Consider the following 20,159-nt stretch of genomic DNA (forward strand, 5'->3'; position numbering starts at 1 on the left):
AGATGCAGGAAGATTGTTCCTGATGTTGGGGAAGTCCAGAACAAGGGGTCACAGTTTAAGGATAAGGGGGAAGTCTTTTAGGACCGAGATGAGAACGGTTTTTTTCACACAGAGAGTGGTGAATCTGTGGAATTCTCTGCCACAGAAGGTAGTTGAGGCCAGTTCATTGGCTATATTTAAGAGGGAGTTAGATGTGGCCCTTGTGGCTAAAGGGATCAGGGGGTATGGAGAGAAGGCAGGTACGGGATACTGAGTTGGATGATCAGCCATGATCATATTGAATGGTGGTGCAGGCTCGAAGGGCCGAATGGCCTACTCCTGCACCTATTTTCTATGTTTCTATAAATAAGATTTAAAAAATGACATTAGTAAGGTAAAAAGACAATATTAAAAATAGGTAAAAAGACAATATTACAAATAATCAACATATATGATGTGAAACGTGTTTATGAGTTCTGACGCCTGATGGCCTGATGGTAGAAACTGTTCTTAAGTCTGGTGGTTCGTGCAGCTATATTCCTGTATCGTCTGCCTGACGGTAACAAGGAGAACAGCCCGCGTGCTGGGTGGCTGTGGTCCTTGATGATGCTGCGTGCCTTCCGCAGGCACCGCCGGTAGGAAATGTCCCGAATGGCCGGGACATGCCTCTTGAGCCGTGGGCTGATAGAAGTCTGTGAGTGAGTGCCGTGAACGTTCTCCAAATGATGTCGCGGGCAACCCCCCCTGGGGGGTTTGCATTAGCAGAGACCAATACCAAATATCTAGGCTTGGTCCTCAATTACCAGCGCAACCTTAATTAACAACTTTGCATCTTGACCTCCAAGGCTCTTCGACCAGGGACGTTGGGCCTTCGTTAGGTCTGAAGAAATCAAGCTCATTAGAAAGCCTGCAGACTGCAGTGGCGGAGGTAACCCTGAACAGTGACATTCCTTTCCACCGGCCACGACCTCGCATCATCCGGGGAAGAGGGTGCAACGAGAGCTTCCGGGCTGCCATTGACAAGTCCTACGATAAGCCGGCAGAAGAAGAGGAGGAGGAGGATGATGAAGGAATGGAAACATGTATGTAATAAAATTAATTACAGCAATTTACTCTCCGGACCATTCACAATGCTCATATGAATTTAAGATGGACACAAAAAGCTGGAGTATTTATTTTATGATCGTCCTTCACAATAGTGAGGGGCCAGTCTGCACATATTGATGTGTAGGAAGGAACTGCAGATGTAGGGTTTAAACCGAAGGTAGATGCAAAAAGCTGGAGTAACTCAGCGGGACAGGCAGCATCTCTGGAGAGAAGGAACGGCTGACGTTTCGGGTCTTGACCCCTTTTTCAGATTCTTATCCAGAGATGCTGCCTGTTACTAGGCTACGAGGATGCTAAGAGGCTGCAGAGTGACTTGGATAGATTAGGAGAGTGGGCAAATGCATGGCAGATGCAGTATAATGTGGATAATTGTGAGGTTATCCACTTTGGCGGCAAGAACAGGAAAGCAGAGTATTACCTGAATGGTGGCCAATTAGGAAAAGGGGAGATGCAACGTGACCTGGGTGTCATGGTGCACCAGTCATTGAAAGCAAGCATGCAGGTGCAGCAGGCAGTGAAGAAAGCGAATGGTATGTTAGCATTCATAGCAAGAGGATTTGAGTATAGGAGCAGGGAGGTTCTGCTGCAGTTGTACAGGGCCTTGGTGAGACCGTACCTGGAATATTGTGTGCAGTTTTGGTCTCCTAATCTGAGGAAAGACATTCTAACCTTAGAGGGAGTACAGAGAAGGTTCACCAGATTGATCCCTGGGATGGCATGACTTTCATATGAAGAAAGACTGGATAGACTAGGCTTATACTCGCTGGAATTTAGAAGACTGAGGGGGGATCTTATAGAAACATATAAAATTCTTAAGGGGTTGGAGAGGCTAGATGCGGGAAGATTGTTCCCGATGTTGGGGAAGTCCAGAACCAGGGGTCACAGCTTAAGGATAAGGGGGAAGTCTTTTAGGACCGAGATGAGAAAACATTTCTTCACACAGAGAGTGGTGAGTCTGTGGAATTCTCTGCCACAGAAGGTAGTTGAGGCCAGTTCATTGGCTATATTTAAGAGGGAGTTAGATGTGGCCCTTGTGGCTAAAGGGATCAGGGGGTATGGAGAGAAGGCAGGTACAGGTTACTGAGCTGGATGATCAGCCATGATCATATTGAATGGCGGTGCAGGCTCGAAGGGCCGAATGGCCTACTCCTGCGCCTATTTTCTATGTTTCTATGTTACTCCAGCTTTTTGTGTCCATCTTCGGTTTAAACCAGCATCTGCAGTTCCTTCCTACTCATATATATTTAGATCCATTAAGAGAAAAAAGTGTTATTATGTGTAGTTTTAGTTAGCTTTACACAGTGTATTTTGTGCAATTTGTTTTTATATTACCTGTATAAATGAAGAATTCCTTTTCAATTGTCGGCTTTACGTTTTGTGCAGCAAAGGAGCTGGCAATCAGAGGTGAGGCTGAGGAGGAAATTCATTGAGTACAAGTATGTATACATTCAAGAGAGAGCTAGATAGAGCTCTTAAGGATAGCGGAGTCAGGGGGTATGGGGAGAAAGCAGGAACGGGGTACTGATTGAGAATGATCAGCCATGATCACATTGAATGGTAGTGCTGGCTCGAAGGGCCGAATGGCTTACTCCTGCACCTATTGTCTATTGTCTAATTGGGCAAGCTGCGTACCTGGCTGTTTCTGCTGGGAGACTGTTTGAATGTGCAAACCTGTCTGTTTTGGAAGCCTTTGCTTTTCAAGGGTAGGAATGGCTCTGTTCATGCTCTACCTGTCGTTCATGCTCTACCTGTCACAGCAAGCACTAAGCAACATGAATGCTCAAGAAGGAGTCCCAGTGACTATCCAAAGTGAGAGGTGATGGTAAAAATGGCATCGAAATGTTAAAGGGGAATGCAGACATATTCACGAGAGAGAGAGAACCAGAAAGTTATCGTCAGCCAAATATGTGAGATCGAGTAAATCGGAGCTTGCCTTTCTTTGGTACAGCCACTTGAATTTTGGAACCTTAACTTGCTTTTTAGTTTTGCTTAGTTTAGTTTAATAACCAGGGGCGGCACAGTGTCGCAGCGGTAGAGTTGCTGCCATACAGCGCTTGCAGCTGGAGACCCTGGTTCCATCCCGACTAACGGGTGCTGTCTATATGGAGTTTGTACGTTCTCCCCGTAACCGCGTGGGGTTTTCTCCAAGATCTTTGGTTTCCTCCCACACTCCAAAGACGTACAGATTTGTAGGTTAATTTTCTTGGTGTATGTTTAAATTGTCCCGTGTGTGTGTAGGAATTTGTTAATGTGCGGGGATCGCTGGTCGGTGCGGACTCAGTGAGCCGAAGGGCCTGTTTCCGCACTGTATCTCGAAAGTAAACGAAACCATCTTGGGTAGAACTGACCAGGAAATGTAGTCATTGTCATACCAAACTATTGGATGTTAGTCTAATCACTGAAGAAACAATCTGTGATGATAATCATGATGGCTTGAGGTCCATTATAATGTCATTGTATACTCTGGATTGCAGCATGGTATTCAAAATGTAACAAAATCATATTAAGTGCTTAGACATAACATTGAGAGAAAGCACTGCCACATTATTGTGCTGACACAGTCAGTTTTAACATAATTATTGGCCGATCATGAATATTAAGAGGAACAGAGTGTAATTTGACCCTTCCGTTGAATTCTGGATGCCTGCAACAAATAAGCAGAGGTTTGTCGAGCTCCAGGATTATAATTTCCTATTTCAGTTTTGAAGTGCAGGTTAAACGACCACACCGCCTATCAGTTAGTTTTGCAAAATGGACATTTTTGAAGATTTGCTCTTCAGTAACATTGGAGTAGACGGCCTGAAGATTTAAAATATTTCCTTTTAAAAATCCTTTTCCTGAATTGAATTTGTCCTTTGATTCAATGCAGCGCAGTAAAATAATTTTCCATGAACTAAATGCTGTAATTGTTTGTATTTAATGCTCACTTTGGAAAACACTTAAAGATTAGCAGTCTTTGTGGTGAAAAGCAAGTCTTACAACGAGCTATTACAACATGCTCAGATGCACAATGGGATTTGAATGATCATATTTTTAGCTAGTTGTTTAGTGTACTATACTCTAAGTACATAGATAGACGCAAAATGCTGGAGTATCTCAGCGGGACAGGCAGCATCTCTGGAGAGATGTTTTGGGTTGAGACCTTTCTTCAGACTGTGAAGAAGGGTCTCAACCCGAAACGCCACCCATTCCTTCTCTCCAGAGATGCTGCCTGCCCCGCTGAGTTACTCCAGCATTTTATGTCTATCTTCAGATTAAACCAGCATCTGCAGTTCCTTCCAACACACATAATCTAAACCTTTATTGATTCTGAGACTCTTTAAAGTGTCCAAGGAACCCGGGCTTAATGTAACATTTAGACACCAAGTCATTTCTTAATCTTGTCCTGTGAATGCAAATCTTACAATTATTCGATTTGTGTTTCACTGCTTTATTTTCTCTATACTGGTCATGACAGCAGCTTCCAGCTAAATGACCGCATTGAAGTAGGGAAATGCTTGCCCTTGGACAGTACACGAGCCCCAAGAGAGATGAGATTACAATTGCTCATGTTACTTGAGAGCAAATTATTGGGATCAAGAAACATTAGTGAGAGACTGAATCATTAGGTCCCCATTTTTTAATGTTTCGAAACATGTACATATTAGTTGAATATTGTACACGTTTTACTTAGTTGTGTGCCCATTATATCAAAGCGAAAGAGAACCTCAGTAAAAATGACTCGTATTGAAATGAAAGTGAAGAAATTCTAACACCATAAACAAAAAATTGCAAAAGGCAGAGACGTAAAGGGAATTTGTGTGATTAAATTATGTGATTTTTTTATTCATAAGCTGATGAAGGCGTTGCTATACTAGTTTGATTCTGCCCAACCAATGCAGATCATTCATATAATGAGGACATTATACCCTTTTGATTTATTCTTCTCAAAGTAGTTTCTTTGACAGTGCAGCAGGACTGGAACTTTCAAGTCTGCAGCACTGTATTGCACCTTTGATCGATTTGCCTTCTTTTCGCTTTATCTATGTTGATTTCCCCTCCCCAGTTTCATAAGTTGCAAAAAAAAACAGGGACGATGATTTTGTTTTCATCAGCAGCTTCAAGCACTATGTCTCTTTATGCTTCTGAGTTAACGCAGTCTGGAAAAAACCCCAATCCTGTATAAAATTGCTTGCTTTTCCCCTTTCAAATCACAATCAGGACTTTTGTGTGGACCTATGCAATGAAATTCAGTGCCACGTAGGAAATGTTGCCTGAAGTTCTCACCTTTGACTTGATGTGGTTGTCGGTGTCCAATTCTGATACCACAAGGACACCAGAATTATTTGCCTCCATTTTACCTCCAAAATCATCTTTCTGTTCCGTTTTTTAAAATTAGCGGAACTTCGCAAAACACCTGTTGAAAGTTAATGCAGAACTAATAAAGGAGAGACACAAAAAGCTGGAGTAACTCAGTGGGTCAGGCAGCGTCTCTGGATAGAAGGAATGGGTGAGCGAAGGAGAGATCTTGAGGATGAGCAAAAGGAGCGGTTTTGTTTTTTATGCCCAGAGTAAAGGAGGTGGAAAGTTTGAGATTCCAGCTAGGAATTCCAGAAAGTGGACCTTGGAAGCTGCCATTAACATTGTGAAGTGTTGCATTAATCTGGGGTAGGAGAAATAATGAATTAGAGTGTGGATTTTGAATGGGGAAGGCTGATAGTTGGGATTCTGACTTGAAGGCTTTGGGAAGAGAGCACAGAGTTGCTTCGGGACAATGCCATTTACAGATTTAAATCTCATGTAGAGGACCCTCATGAAGGTCTATTGAAATTAAACTACTGGATACTGTGCAGAATGTTGGAAAAATTCATAAGTTCATCAGTGATAGGAGCAGAATTAGGCCATTCGGCCCCTCAAGTCTACTCCGCCATTCAATCATGGCTGATCTATCTTCCCCTCTGAACCCCATCCTCCTGCCTTCTCCCCATAACCCCACACACCTTTACTAATCAAGAATCTATCTAGCTCTGCCTTAAAAATATCCATTGACTTGGCCTCCACAGCCTTCTGTGGCAAAGAATTCCACAGATTCACCACCCTCTGACTAAAGAAATTCCTCCTCATCTCCATCCAAAAGGAACAACCTTTTATTCTGAGGCTGTGGTCCTGGACTCTCCCACTAACGGGAACATCCTCTCCACATCCACTCTATCTAGGTTTTGTGAGTAAAGGGAGTATTAAGAATATTTCAAGTGACCAAGAAAGGACCGTTAACCAAAGGCACAAATATAAAAATGAGATCGTTTAGCCCACCCAACCATTTTTTATCAGTCAAGTAGCTTTTAAAATCCAGGATAATTTGTAAAAATCCCACCCAAAACATAATTCTGTCTACTCCCTGCTGAATCTGAAATTGATCGAATTCCCTTTTGACTGCTTCAGCAACTTGGTATGTACTGCTTTTACAGGCAGTCGGTTCCAGCAGTTGATGATTGAGTGTTCAAGTTATTCTTTATTCTGTGTTTGTCTTTTCATTTTCCCTCCCAGTACAGCAGTTATGTTTGGTGCCGATGACGTCCCACAACAAAAAAGCTTCACATGGAAACGATTTGATTATGCTGCTGATTTTAATTAAATTAAAGTGCATCTTCCAATGTAACATAGAAACATAGAAAATAGGTGCAGGAGTAGGCCATTAGCCCTTCGAGCCCTTCGAGCCAGCACTGCCATTCAATATGATCATGATCGATCATATTGATCCCCGTTCCTGCTTTTTCCCCATATCCCTTGATTCCTTTAGCCCTAAGAGCTAAATCTAACTCTCTCTTGAATGCATCCTGTGAATTGGCCTCCACTGCCTCCTGTGGCAGAGAATTCCACAGATTCACAACTCTCTGGGTGAAGAAATGTTTCAGACATCTCAGTCCTAAATGGCCTGCCCCTTATTCTTAAACTGTAACCCCTGGTTATGGATTCCCCCAACATTGGGAACATTTTTCCTGCATCTACCCTGTGCAATACCTTGAGAATTTTATATTTTTCTACAAGATCCCCTCTCGTCCTTCTAAATTCCAGTGAGTTGTCCTTGTCTGTATCTCTGATTTCAATCACTCTTTCACTCTCTGTTGTTCCCTCAGCAGCTGCGCCCAATCTCTGAATTTTATTCCCTTTGACTTGACTTGACTTGAAGGGTGTGTTGGCGCTGGAGAGGGTCCAGAGGAGGTTTACAAGAATGATCCCAGCAACGAGTAGGTTAACCTATGATGACAGTTTGTCGGCACTGGGCCTGCACTCGCTGGAGTTTAGAAGAATGAGGGGGGACCTCACCGAAACGTACAGGATAGTGAAAGGCTTGGATTAAGTGGATGTGGAGAGGATGTTTCCACTAGTGGGAGAGTCTAGGACTAGAGGTCATACCCTCACAATTAAAGGAGGTTCTATTAGGAAGGAGATGAGGAGGAATTTCTTTAGTCAGAAGGTGGTGAACCTGTGGAATTCTTTGCCACAAAAGACTGTGGAGGCCAAGTCAGTGAATATTTTTTTAGGCAGAGATAAATAGATTCTTGATTAGTAGGAGTGTCAGGGCTATGGGGAGAAGGCAGGAGATTGTGGTTAGGAGGGAGAGATAGATCAGCCATGATTGAATGGCAGAATAGACGATGGGCCGAATGGCCTACTTTTACTATCACTTATGACCTTATGACTGCCTCTCCACATGGCTCATCCTGTAAAAACTTATTTGTGCCCTTTCTCTGAGAGCAAGCTTGTGGTGAACCTGTCCTTAATGCGTCTGCATGCAGTTCAGTGTTGTATTTCTTCATTAACGTTTCCTATGGAGCAGCTTTACGTAGAAACATAGACAATAGATGCAGGAGTAGGCCATTCAGCCCTTTGAGCCAACACCGCCATTCAACACGATCATGGCTGATCATCCAAAATCAGTACCCCGTCCCTGCTTTCTCCCCATACTCCTAAAATCCTTTAGCCCAAAGAGCTAAGTCTAACTTTCTCTTGAATACTTTAGATGTATTTTGTTATTTAAGGCCCCATGTAAAAGCAAGTTTACATTGGAGTTGGCTTGTTACTTGCCCTAGTTTGTCAGTTGCCCTAGCACACCCTTATCTGAAACAGCTCCTGACACCTGGGTCTTACACACCCAACTGAACCATTGCAGTGAACTTGTGAGGATTATCTCATGGTAGCGGCCAGGAAAATATACCAGTGAATTAGGTCCACTTCGTTATGGGCATCCCAACAAGCTTCTTCATTGATATCAGTTGAGAAGTCATCGCCATTCAGAAATGCCCCATTGCAATGTAAAAGAAGGTCCACTGAGCCTATTATAGCACCTCTTTGCTTCTGCTAGGTTAAATCAAATATTGATATCGCAGGAACAGTTTTTTGACGACAGTTCGGAGATGGCAGAAAATTATACTCAGGCAGAGTAGACTTTGAGGAAGTATGGTTAAAATGGTGGGGAAAGAAAAAAAAACTTGTTTTTCTTGGTATTTCAAGAAACTGAATCCAATAAATAAAAGTCGAGTCATAAGAGTGATACAGCGTGGAAACAGGCCCAACTTGCCCACACCGGACAACATGTCCCAGCTACACTAGTCCCACCTGCCTGTGTTTGGTCCATATCCCTCCAAACTTGTCCTATCCATGTACCTGTCACACCGTTTCTTAAACGTTGGGATAGTCCCAGCCTCAACTACCTCCTCTGGCAGCTTGTTCCATACACCCACTACCCTTTGTGTGAAAATGTTACCCCTCAGATTCCTATTAAATCTTTTGCCCCTCACCAACAGTATAAGAGGAAAATTGCTGAAAACCAGAAATCAACTAGAAAATCCTAGAGACATCCAGCGCCAATGGAGAGAGAAACCGAGTTATCATTTCGGATTGATCAATTCTGATGAAAAATCGTTGTTTCTGAGACTGCATCAGTTCTGATGTAAAGTCACTGTTTGAAAAAGTTGACTCTAATTTCCCTCCCTAATCTGCTTAGTGTTTACAGCGTTTTCTGTTTTATTCCGACAAGCAGAAGAGTGTTTGTCTTGTTAAAGGGATAAATGAGGGTAATTGTACTGGAGAACCCCTCATCCTGTTCAGCTCGCACCACAGGGTCTCTGATCTCCCCCAACCCAAGACGAAGAGTGTGGGAAGGAACTGCAGATGCTGGTTTAAGCCGAAGATAGACACAAAATGCTGGAGTAACAGACTGAAGAAGGGTCTCGGCCCAAAACGTCACCCATTCCTTCTCTCCAGAGATGCTGCCTGTCCCGCTGAGTTACTCCAGCATATTGTGTCTATCCAAGATGGAGAGTCTCCATTGTATGTCTACTTTGAAGAGTCAGCTCATCCAGTGCGGCACATGTATTTCGGCCTACACTTTGAGCTGGACCTTGAATCCACTACTGTCCGACCCAGACAGGGAGCATGCGTGGCAGAGTTGTACAGTCAAAGTTTCAGGCCCTGTCCCCTTGCTGAAACAGCTAGTCATGACCTGGGCAAGAATTGGCCCCCTGAGTTCAAAATAGGAATGGAGGTGGGACTGTGAAGTGACCTGTGTTGTGAAGTGACATCATACTGCACGTTGAGCGAGAGAGAAAAACAAGCAAGAAGGAACTGCAGATGCGAGTTTACAGCGAAGATAGGCACAAAATGCTGGAGTAACACAGCGGGGACAGGCGGCATCTCTGGAGAGAAGGAATGGGCGACGTTTAAGGTCGAGACCCTTCTTCAGTTCCTTCCCACACATTTCATCTGCTCCACTGCGAAATCTCCTCAAGGTTTGCCTACTTTGAAGAGGTTCTCCTCCTCTCTCCGACGAGAGTTCTGCAACACCCTCTCTGGCAGCACCCCCTCTGTGACTCCTCCAGCTCTACGACCGCGTTTTAACGCAGACTCGCAGGGTCTGAAGACGGGTCTCCACCCCAAACATCACCCATTCCTTCTCTCCAGGGATGCTGCCTGTCCCGCCGAGTTACTCCAGCACTTTGTGTCTATCTTCGTGAAAAATGAGCAGTCTGGTACATTTCCAGCTGTCATTTAACCTGCCAACACCACTTTGGCAGGTTGATCATTGGTGTTTTCTGGCCCTGGGTGAATATATCTTAAAAATTCTTGGTCTTTTCAAAAGAATATGGTATTGCCATTTTTCAAAATTCTAAGTTGGTCAAAGCTGGTTTTTTTTTTAACACTTTGTGCCAATATTTATGTTCTACCTTTCGCTCACAGTGGAAGAAGACACAGAGGAGAGTTCTAGATCGGGAAGGGAGTCCGTGTCAACAGCAAGTGATCAACCATCGTTGGCCAGTGGGCCAATGGAGAACCAGGTCAATGGTTCAAGGACGAAGGAGGATAGAAAGAAGGAAAAGACTGGAAAAGAGAGAGAAAAGAAGAAAGACAAAGACAAAGAAAAGGACAAAGAGAAGACAAAAGCAAAGAAAGGGATGTTGAAAGGTCTTGGAGACATGTTCAGGTAAAGGCATTCTCTTGTAGTTAACATTGAAATGTGTGCAGTGCGTTTACAGCAAGTGTTTAGCCTTATTTAATGTATCGCTGTGGATCTTCAAGAACTTAAGTGATTTCTCCGCAGCGCCCATAAATTGTTCACTGCATAGAATTGTTTTATTATTGTTACATCTGTTGAGATGCAGCCAAGGCATTGTTTTTTTGCGTGCTAGCCAGACAAATTATACCATGTGTCAGGTTGTGCAAAAGAGAAAATAAACAGAGTACAGAATATAGTTTTGCATTTACAGAGAAAGTGCTGATAAAGAAAGAGCAAAGGCCACAATGCCGTAGATTGGAAGACCAGGAATTTATCCCTAGCATTCCAACCATAATATACTTGGAAGAACCATTCATTATTCCACTGCCACGATATCAGAGAATTTTAGAATTGCACAATGGTGTTCCATTTCATTTTGTATAGAAGAGGGAAGCTAATTCATGTTTACGCAATTATTTATTTTGGATCATCTATGCCTAGCTTTGTAAGGTAAACAGCAGCAAGGTAGAAGTAATTTTTGAGCCTCTGATAGTATCACTTTTAGATAATTGAGATAAATGAATTTCTATTCATTAAGTTTATGTGTAAGAACATTTAAGATGTAACAGATTATGAACTCAAGATTGCTGTGATTCAGTTACGTGATGGTGAACTAGCTTTGCAATTAACAACAGAAATGTTATTCAGATCATATCGCATCGTTAGTTTTGCTCGAATTTTTGTTTTTACATATTTTCTTACTGCTTTAACATATGTAAGGCCACTTGTTAGAAACGGTGAGTGGATTGAGATTAATTCTTAAGGATTACTCAGGATAGCAATGTGTGTGTATGTGTATGTGTATATAGTTATTTTTTTATATATTTATATATTAATAATATATTCCTTTATTTGTCCCACACCGGGGAAATTTGCAGTGTTACAGCAGCAAAGTGGATAACAAGAGATCATTCATTATAAATAAAAGTAAAGACAAGGATAAATTGTCCTCAGTTTACTGTGTATTCCTTACACAGTAAGAAATATATCATATCATATCATATATATACAGCCGGAAACAGGCCTTTTCGGCCCTCCAAGTCCGTGCCGCCCAGTGATCCCCGTACATTAACACTATCCTACACCCACTAGGGACAATTTTTACATTTACCCAGCCAATTAACCTACATACCTGTACGTCTTTGGAGTGTGGGAGGAAACCGAAGATCTCGGAGAAAACCCACGCAGGTCACGGGGAGAACGTACAAACTCCTTACAGTGCAGCACCCGTAGTCAGGATCGAACCTGAGTCTCCGGCGCTGCATTCGCTGTAAAGCAGCAACTCTACCGCTGCGCTACCGTGCCGTGTATATACACTGTGTGTGTATATATATATATATATATATATATATATATATATATATATATACACACACAAATATATACTGTGTGTATATATATATATGTATATATATATATATATATATACACACACAAATATATACTGTGTGTGTATATATATATATATATATACACACACATATGATAAGCCTCAATGCTTCAAAAGATTTAAGCCTTTCTGTGTAGAATTTCTGGATGACTAACTTGTGTTTACTGTGAGACAGTTCCTGATTGTGGTTTGTCATTTATTGGAACAGAGGAAAACATTGAAGCACAGGGAAAAAGATTGGATTAAAAGCTTGCAATTTATGACCCATATCAAAAATCCAGAATCTTTATAAAACATACATATTCCCCCTCTGGTTAGACGCTAAATATCTGAACACAGCATTTTTCCTGTGTACTGTTAGCTGGATTATTTAGGCAAATGTTTTCTGTATTATTATTATCCTGCTTCAAAAAAAAAGCTTTGCAAGATGGCTACCAATGACAGAATTTCTGCCATCATTAGGTTCAGTTTAGAGCTTGTGTTTTGCCCTGAGACTCTTTATATCGCCATAGAATTTATAAGACAACTTCTATACATGCACCCTCATAATGTGCCGAAGTAAGTCTCGGTTTCTCAATTAAAATCACAGGTTTTTTGTGGTCGGATCTTCATTAAGTCACGGTATTAGCAGATAAATCCCAATAGAGGAAGCAAGATACTACTGTGCTCCCACTTTAGCTCGGGAATCATTATTTTTGAGTCTCCCAGATGGATTGCTGGTAGACATGAAGGTATAAACTTGAGAAATGATTGTGCTGTCATTTTGCCGTCATGATGAATTTTCAGGAAGGCAAGGAACGGAACAATCCCATGGGGATTGGGATTAATTGCAACCAAAAAGAAAAGCTGCATTAGACATTAAAAAAAAAACATTGCCAGAACACCTGTACTTGCCCATTATTTTCAGAAGACAAGTGATTGAAGCAGTCAAGCGAGAAGGTGGGAGCACATTAAAGCTTTTATTGCCCGATCTCTTCAGTGCAAAGGACAGTGAACTGTCAATGCAATAGACACATTGCCATAAACAAGCACTGATTACATTGAACTAGGAACAGAATAAAAGCTAGTTTGCAGTCAGAAACTTGGTTTCATAAAAATATCATTCTACCAAAGACAGAATTTCTGCCACCATTAGGTTCAGTTCAGAGCCTGTGTTTTGCCCTGAGACTCTTTATGTCGTCTTAGAATTTATAAGACAGCTTCTATACATGCTCCCACATAATGAGCCGAAGTAAGTCTCGGTTTCTCAATTAAAATCACAGGTTTTTTGTGGTCATAAGTTTTTTATGAAACTTAGTTTCATAAAACGGGTTTGCTCCCTCAGTTGCCAAATTTTCTTGTGTTTACTTGGAGTTCCTGAGATCTTCCTTGCACAATACCGTGTTTCAGCCCCCACCCAACATCAATGGGTGGGTGTTTGTGGAATCCAATTCAGTGAAATATAATTCCCCTCAACAGCCATCCCAAGACCGCACGAAATTGCAGCAAATTGTGGACGCAGCCCAGACCATCACACAAACCAACCTCCCTACCGTTGATTCCATCTACACCTCACGCTGCCTCGGCAAGGCCACCAGTATAATCAAGGGTGCGTCTCATCCCAAACGCTCCCTCTTCTCTCCTCTCGCATCAGGCAAGAGGTGCAGAAGTTTGAAAGCGCACACTTCCAGATTCAAGGACAGTTTCCTCCCAGCTGCTCACAGGCAACTGAACCATCCTATCCCCATCCAGAGAGCGGTCCTGACCTACCATCCACCTCTTTGGAGATCCTTGGACTATCTTTAATTGGACCTGTGTAGGAAGGAACTGCAGGTGCTAGTTTAATCCGAAGATAGGCACAAAAAGCTGGAGTAACTCAGTGGGTCAGGCAGCATCTCTGGAGAGAAGGAATGGGTGACGTTTCGGGTCGAGACCTTTCTTCAGACTGAATTGGACTGAATTGGACTTTATTTTGCACTAAACATTATTCCCTTCATCCTGTATCTTTGCATTGTGGACGGCTTGATTGTAACCATGTATAGTCTTTCCGCTGACTGGATAGCACGCAACAAAAGGCATCTCATTGTACCTCGGTACACCTGACATTAAATTAAACTAACTAACTAACGAAAACACTCCTGGACAACTTAGCACAAGCCTTGATTTTTGAATCATCATCAATCACCAGAGCAGCATTTCCAAACAAGAGTTATGTTAAACCATTGAGTCCTTACAATGAAAATGGATACATATCCCGCTGTTTATTCATTATGTTGGCAGTTGTAAGTTTTATTGTTGTGCAGTGAAGAAACTCAACTTGTTCAGCAATGATAGACACAAAGTGCTGGAATACCTAGGTGGGTCAGGCAGCATCTCTGGGAGAAAACGGATAAGTGACGTTTCGGGTAGAGACACTCCCTCAGCCTCCAAACTCTCCGCAATTGCACTGCCTCTTCTGGTGACATTTTGTCGGCCCTTGACTAAAATGGAGTATTCTTCTGAAGTAAGACACAAAATGCTGGAGTAACTCAGTGGGACAGGCAGCATCTCTGGAGCGAAGGAATGGGTGACGTTTCGGGTCGAGACCCTTGTTCAAACTGGTTAGGGAAGGGTAAGGTAAACGAGAGATATGGACGATGATGTAGAGAGATAAAGAACAATGAGTGAAAGGTATGCAAAAAAGTGGCGATGATAAAAGGAAACAGGCCATTGTTAGCTGTTGGTTTGCGTGAAAACGAGAAGCTGGTGCGACCTGGGTTGGGGGAGGGATAGATAGAGAGAGAGGGAATGCCGGGGAGACCTGAAGTTGGAGAAATCATCCACATTGGGCAGAATCTGCCCACTCCCAATGTCTGAAACTATTTTCAGAAATTCAAAGGCATCCTTTGCTCACACTTGGTCATTATAGAATAAGAAAATAACTGCAGATGCTGGTACAAATCGAAGGTATTTATTCACAAAATGCTGGAGTAACTCAGCAGGTCAGGCAGCATCTCAGGAGAGAAGGAATGGGTGACGTTTCGGGTCGAGTCCCTTCTTCAGACCGAAGAAGGGACTCGACCCGAAACGTCACCCATTCCTTCTCTCCCGAGATGCTGCCTGACCTGCTGAGTTACTCCAGCATTTTGTGAATAAATACCTTTGAATGGTCATTATAGAAGATGCATCAACTCCAACAGAGAAAATAAAATTCTGATCATAGCTGGGATTTTCCATGGGATCACATTTTAGGACGGATTTAATTTTAGTTGCGATTTTCTGAAAGTGCATTGGAATTGTTCAAAATTCTCGGGAAGGGTGTTTTGTCTGAAGGAAACCATGGAACGCCGTTATCTGTGCCGAATTACCAACTCCAAAGGTGCTGCAACACCGTACAACTTATAAATGCGTTTAAGTTTCTTTTGTCACTGCGATACAGCTGCTCAATGCCTTCGTCTTCTCTGACAGTACCAACCTGAAGCAGCTTGATTGCTTCAATGCAAAAATGGGAATGTGGTCGCGGGTTAATAATTACATTTGTTGTGGAGCAGTTATGCTGCATAAAGGAGGCTGTGGAATGACAAGAAAAATAAATTGGATACAAAACCCATTTAATTACAAAATAATATCATTATAGGTGGGGGAACATTGTGTTGTACAGGTTCATTAGGTGTGTGTTACCAGTATATCTTCTGATTGGTTAAACTGATGAATATCCATGGAGATGGCTTGGGTTGCCAGCTTTGACTAGCAGTTGCCATGGAGATCCTGTTGATCTGGACAGTAAACTAACTGATCAGCTCCACACTGTTGCGTATTTTCTTTTTATTATCTTCTATCCTGCACAGCGATCGCTAATTTTTCATGTGAAATATTTCCAATTAGTGCAAGTCTTGTCAATGATTAATTGAGACGCTTTACAGGGGGCTTTTCGTTAAAGGATGTTTTACCTCGGACACTAATTTCCTGTATATTTCTGCCAGTAACACCACGAAATGTGTCCCTTCCTACATTTGGCGAAAAGGATTCGAACAGATTTTAAATCAGTTTCAAATACGAGTTTACATTTTGTTTGTATGTTTATTTGCATGTGTGCGTGTTTTAGGGGACATGCACATGAAATGGCATTATTGATGTATGTTGTTAAACATTTTTAAAAAAGGGTCTCGACCCGAAACGTCACCCATTCCCTCTCTCCTAGATGCTGCCTGACCTGCTGAGTTACTCCAGCATTTTGTGATACCTTATTGATGTGTGTATAATATCACAATGTGCTGCGTGTACAATATACATTCATATTGTATATATTATACATATAGTGACAAAAATTGACCATAATTTTAAACCTAAAATTCTCGGCAAAGTTCTATGCTGAGTACGATGTAGGTATTACTCCATTTCCAAACGAGAAGAATTCCGGCAATTTGCATTTCGTTTGCCGATAAAATATGGCGACAATTCTGAATTGGTACTGATGAACTCGGCTGATGGGTAGATGTCAGAGAAGTGGTGTGGTTAGACTTACAGCACAGCTCTTCAATTAACTGCACGATCCAGCTCTAATTGGAAATACCCCTCCTTCCTAATTTATTTTGGAGAATCGCCCGCATTTGCTGAGATGCATATATTGCCGACCGTGTACCAAAAACCTTGGCTTGAAGATGGGTTTCAGTCACATTGAGATGAAACGTAAGGAAAATGGGTTCTTGTAATTGTCTAGGAAGGAACTGCAGATGCTGGTTTAAACCGTAGACACAAAAATGCCGGAGTAACTCATCGGGACAGGCAGCATCTCTGGAGAGAAGGAATGGGCGACGTTTCGGGTCGAGACCCTTCTTCCTTTTTCTCACCCATTCCTTCTCTCCTGTCCCGCTGAGTTACTCCAGCATTTTGTGTCTATATCTTCTTCTGTGGAATTCACTGCCTCAGAAGTCAGTGGAGGCCAATTCTCTGAATGCATTCAAGAGAGAGCTAGATAGAGCTCTTAAGCATAGCGGAGTCAGGGGGTATGGGGAGAAGGCAGGAACGAGGTACTGATTGAGAATGATCAGCCATGATCACATTGAATGGTGGTGCTGGCTCGAAGGGTTGAACGGCCTACTCCTGCACCTATTGTCTATTGTCTTTTAATTGTCTTTTGTTTGCTTGTTAAATGATTGAATGGGTGCCTTTTATTCAAGAAGTGCTTAGAATTGCCTATGTAGTTGCACATGAGTTGGGGACAGAGAAGTGGAGATTGCTTCTGTCAATGATTGATCTGTCCATTACTTTTTTTGTAAAGTTTGTTCCAACAACGTGGGTGACAATTGAAAAGCGGGGATTTTATTACTTATCTGTAACGTCCCTGAGGATATTTAGTGTAAGTCTCGGGTTCGACTTGGGCCAGACCGACCAAGTTACTGTTCCTTTCTCAAAAGAACATTGGCGAACCATGAGCGTTTTGACAGCTTTATTGGCAAATCTCCTTTGGTGCCACAAGCTCCAGATTTATTAAGTTCGTTTTTACAATTTCTCATGGTGAGAGTTGATCTCGTGACCTTTGGATTTGCTGGTCCAGTACTCACTGCTTGATATGCCGCCTTTTAATTTGATCTAAACAAAGGCTAATTTCAGTCTGAAGGAGAGAGGAGACACTGAATGTCTTCAGTTCAAGCAGCATGGAACTCTCGTTCACCCACATAGTTAATGGTGTTTGGCATAAAACTTGATGTGGTGAATAAGATGACATATGATCTTTCTTTTTATTCTACATCATCAATTTCGTTTTGGTTTTTTAGTTTTCAAGATTCAAGATTCAAGATAGCTTTATTTGTCATCCAAATTGGACGAAATTCAGTCACCCACAGTCCAACAATAAAAGCACCAAATAGGCATTAAAATTACACAACCCCAAAACACACAAAAAAAGAAACATCCATCAAAGAAACATCCATCACAGTGAGTCTCCTCCAGTCCTCTCCTCACTGTGATGGAAGGCCACAATGTCTTTTCCCTTCTCCTGCCGTCCTCTCCCGCAGTCAGGCTGTTGTGGTTGCAGGCCGTGCCGGACGGTCCGCAGCGGGCCGAGCCTAAGGCGAGTCGCAGCCGCTCCCGCAGCCTCCGAAGACGGCCGGCTCCGCCGATGATAAGTCCGATCCGGGGCGGGCGAACACGCTGCCGCTGCCGCTGTTGCTGCACGTCGGGGCGGTCGTAGCTCCCGACATTGTAGCCCCCGCCCAGCAGAGATACAGAGCGGAAACAGGCCCTTCGGCCCACCAAGTCCGCACCGACCAGCGACCCCCGCACATTAAGACTGCCCTACACACACTAGGGACAATTTACGCGTATACCAAGCCAATCAACTGACAGACCTGTACGTCCTTGGAGTGTGGGAAGAAACCGAAGATCTCGGAGAAAGCCCACGCGGTCACGGGGAGAATGCACAAACTCTGTGCAAACAACATCCATAGTCAGGATCGAACCCGGGTCGCCGGCGCTGTAAGCGACTAGGCTTGTACACACTGGAATTTAGAAGGATGAGAGGAGATCTTATCGAAACGTATAAGCTTATTAAGGGGTTGGACACGTTAGAGGCAGGAAACATGTTCCCAATTCTCTGAATGCATTCAAGAGAGAGCTAGATAGAGCTCTTAAGGATAGCGGAGTCAGGGGGTATGGGGAGAAGGCAGGAACAGGGTACTGATTGAGAATGATCAGCCATGATCACATTGAATGGTGGTGCTGGCTCGAAGGGCCGAATGGCCCCCTCCTGCACCTATTGTCTATTGTAAGCGCTGCAAGGCAGCAACCCTACCGCTGTGGCACTGTGCCGCCCACAATTTAAAGAGTAAAAGCCTGCAGCATTTCAGATCCACCTTTGCTAGTTAGAGCTCTTAAGGATAGCAGAGTCAGGGGGTATGGGGAGAAGGCAGGAACGGGGTACTGATTGAGAATGATCAGCCATGATCACATTGAAAGGCGGTGCTGGCTCAAAGGGCCGAATGGCCTACTCCTGCACCTATTGTCTATTGTCTATTGTCTATTTGCATTGGAGACTGAGAGTCAGATATTGGAGGTAGACTGGGTTTTACAGTGGAATGCAAAGATCCAAAAGGCAATTTGCAGGAGCTGGCTTCACACATTCACCTCACAGCAGGGTGGTCATGAAATGGCATCGTGCTCAGAGAGTCACATTTTTTGGTAGGTCTGCCTTCAGCTGTTACATTTGGGAATGTGGCCCAGTTGAAAGAAACTCTGCGTGGCTGCTTTCTCCTGAATGTTAACAGTGCGAAAGCCAGACTCTCTCGAATCTGTGTAACAAGGAGCAGGTGGGTGATAAGTGTTGATGCAAAGAGCAAAAGGAAATAAATTAGGACCGAGGAGGGAGAAGGAGACAGCTGGAAGTGCAATGAGGTTTAAAGAAAGTGAGTCAGAAATCGACCAAGTGAAAGAGAGAGAGTAAATGCCAGAAAACAATTGTGTCGGAAGGAACTGCAGATGCTGGTTTGCACTGAAGACAGACGGAAAATCCTGGAGTAACTCAGAGGAACAGGCAGCATCTCCGGAGAGAAGGAATGGGTGACCTTTCGGGTCGAGGCCCTTCACAATTGATAGTTGAAAGATATGACAACATATCTCGTAGGTGGAGAAGCATGGAAAATAGAAGCCTTAGTTCAGTTAAGTTTATTGTCACGTGTACAAATTGTCAAATTTGTCAAAAGCTTTTCACTGTACCTCAGTGCACGTGACAATAAACTAAACTGAACTATACCGAGGCACAGTGAAAAGCTAACCAGCCAGCGGAAAAACAAGACTTGAGTAGAATCGAGCCACTCACAGTGTGCGGACACACGAGAAGGGAATAACGTTTAATGCTTGGAGAGAAGTTTGAAATAAGGGTTCAAAATTAATATTAAAAGTGAACTGAACCAATAGGTTTTTTATTTTAATGTACCCTTTAATCACTTGTGTTAGTTGTCTGATTATGTGGAGAATAAGTTGACTTTTTCAACTTTTTTTCATTCTCTCATATCCTATTCCTCATTGTATGGGAGTTAATTCACTTTTATTCACAAAATGCTGGAGTAACTCAGCAGGTCAGGCAGCATCTCGGGAGAGAAGGAATGGGTGACGTTTCGGGTCGAGACCCTTCTTCAGACTGAAGAAGGGTCTCGACCCGAAACGTCACCCATTCCTTCTCTCCCGAGATGC

At 42.9% G+C, this 20,159-nt stretch overlaps 1 protein-coding gene across 7 annotated transcripts in view; it reads left to right on the top strand.

The window, feature by feature from the left end:
• The window catches only part of pard3aa (par-3 family cell polarity regulator alpha, a), a 946,605-nt gene that overhangs the window by 685,783 nt on the left and 240,663 nt on the right, over positions 1-20,159 (top strand). For all 7 annotated transcript variants that reach the window (XM_078425377.1, XM_078425422.1, XM_078425385.1 and 4 more), the window contains 2 exons: positions 825-1,061; positions 10,306-10,549. In XM_078425377.1, the coding sequence (XP_078281503.1) occupies positions 825-1,061; positions 10,306-10,549 (481 nt within the window). The remainder of the gene's footprint in view (positions 1-824; positions 1,062-10,305; positions 10,550-20,159) is intronic.

Source organism: Rhinoraja longicauda, chromosome 2 (assembly GCF_053455715.1).
Source record: "Rhinoraja longicauda isolate Sanriku21f chromosome 2, sRhiLon1.1, whole genome shotgun sequence".
Lineage (NCBI taxonomy): Eukaryota > Metazoa > Chordata > Chondrichthyes > Rajiformes > Arhynchobatidae > Rhinoraja > Rhinoraja longicauda.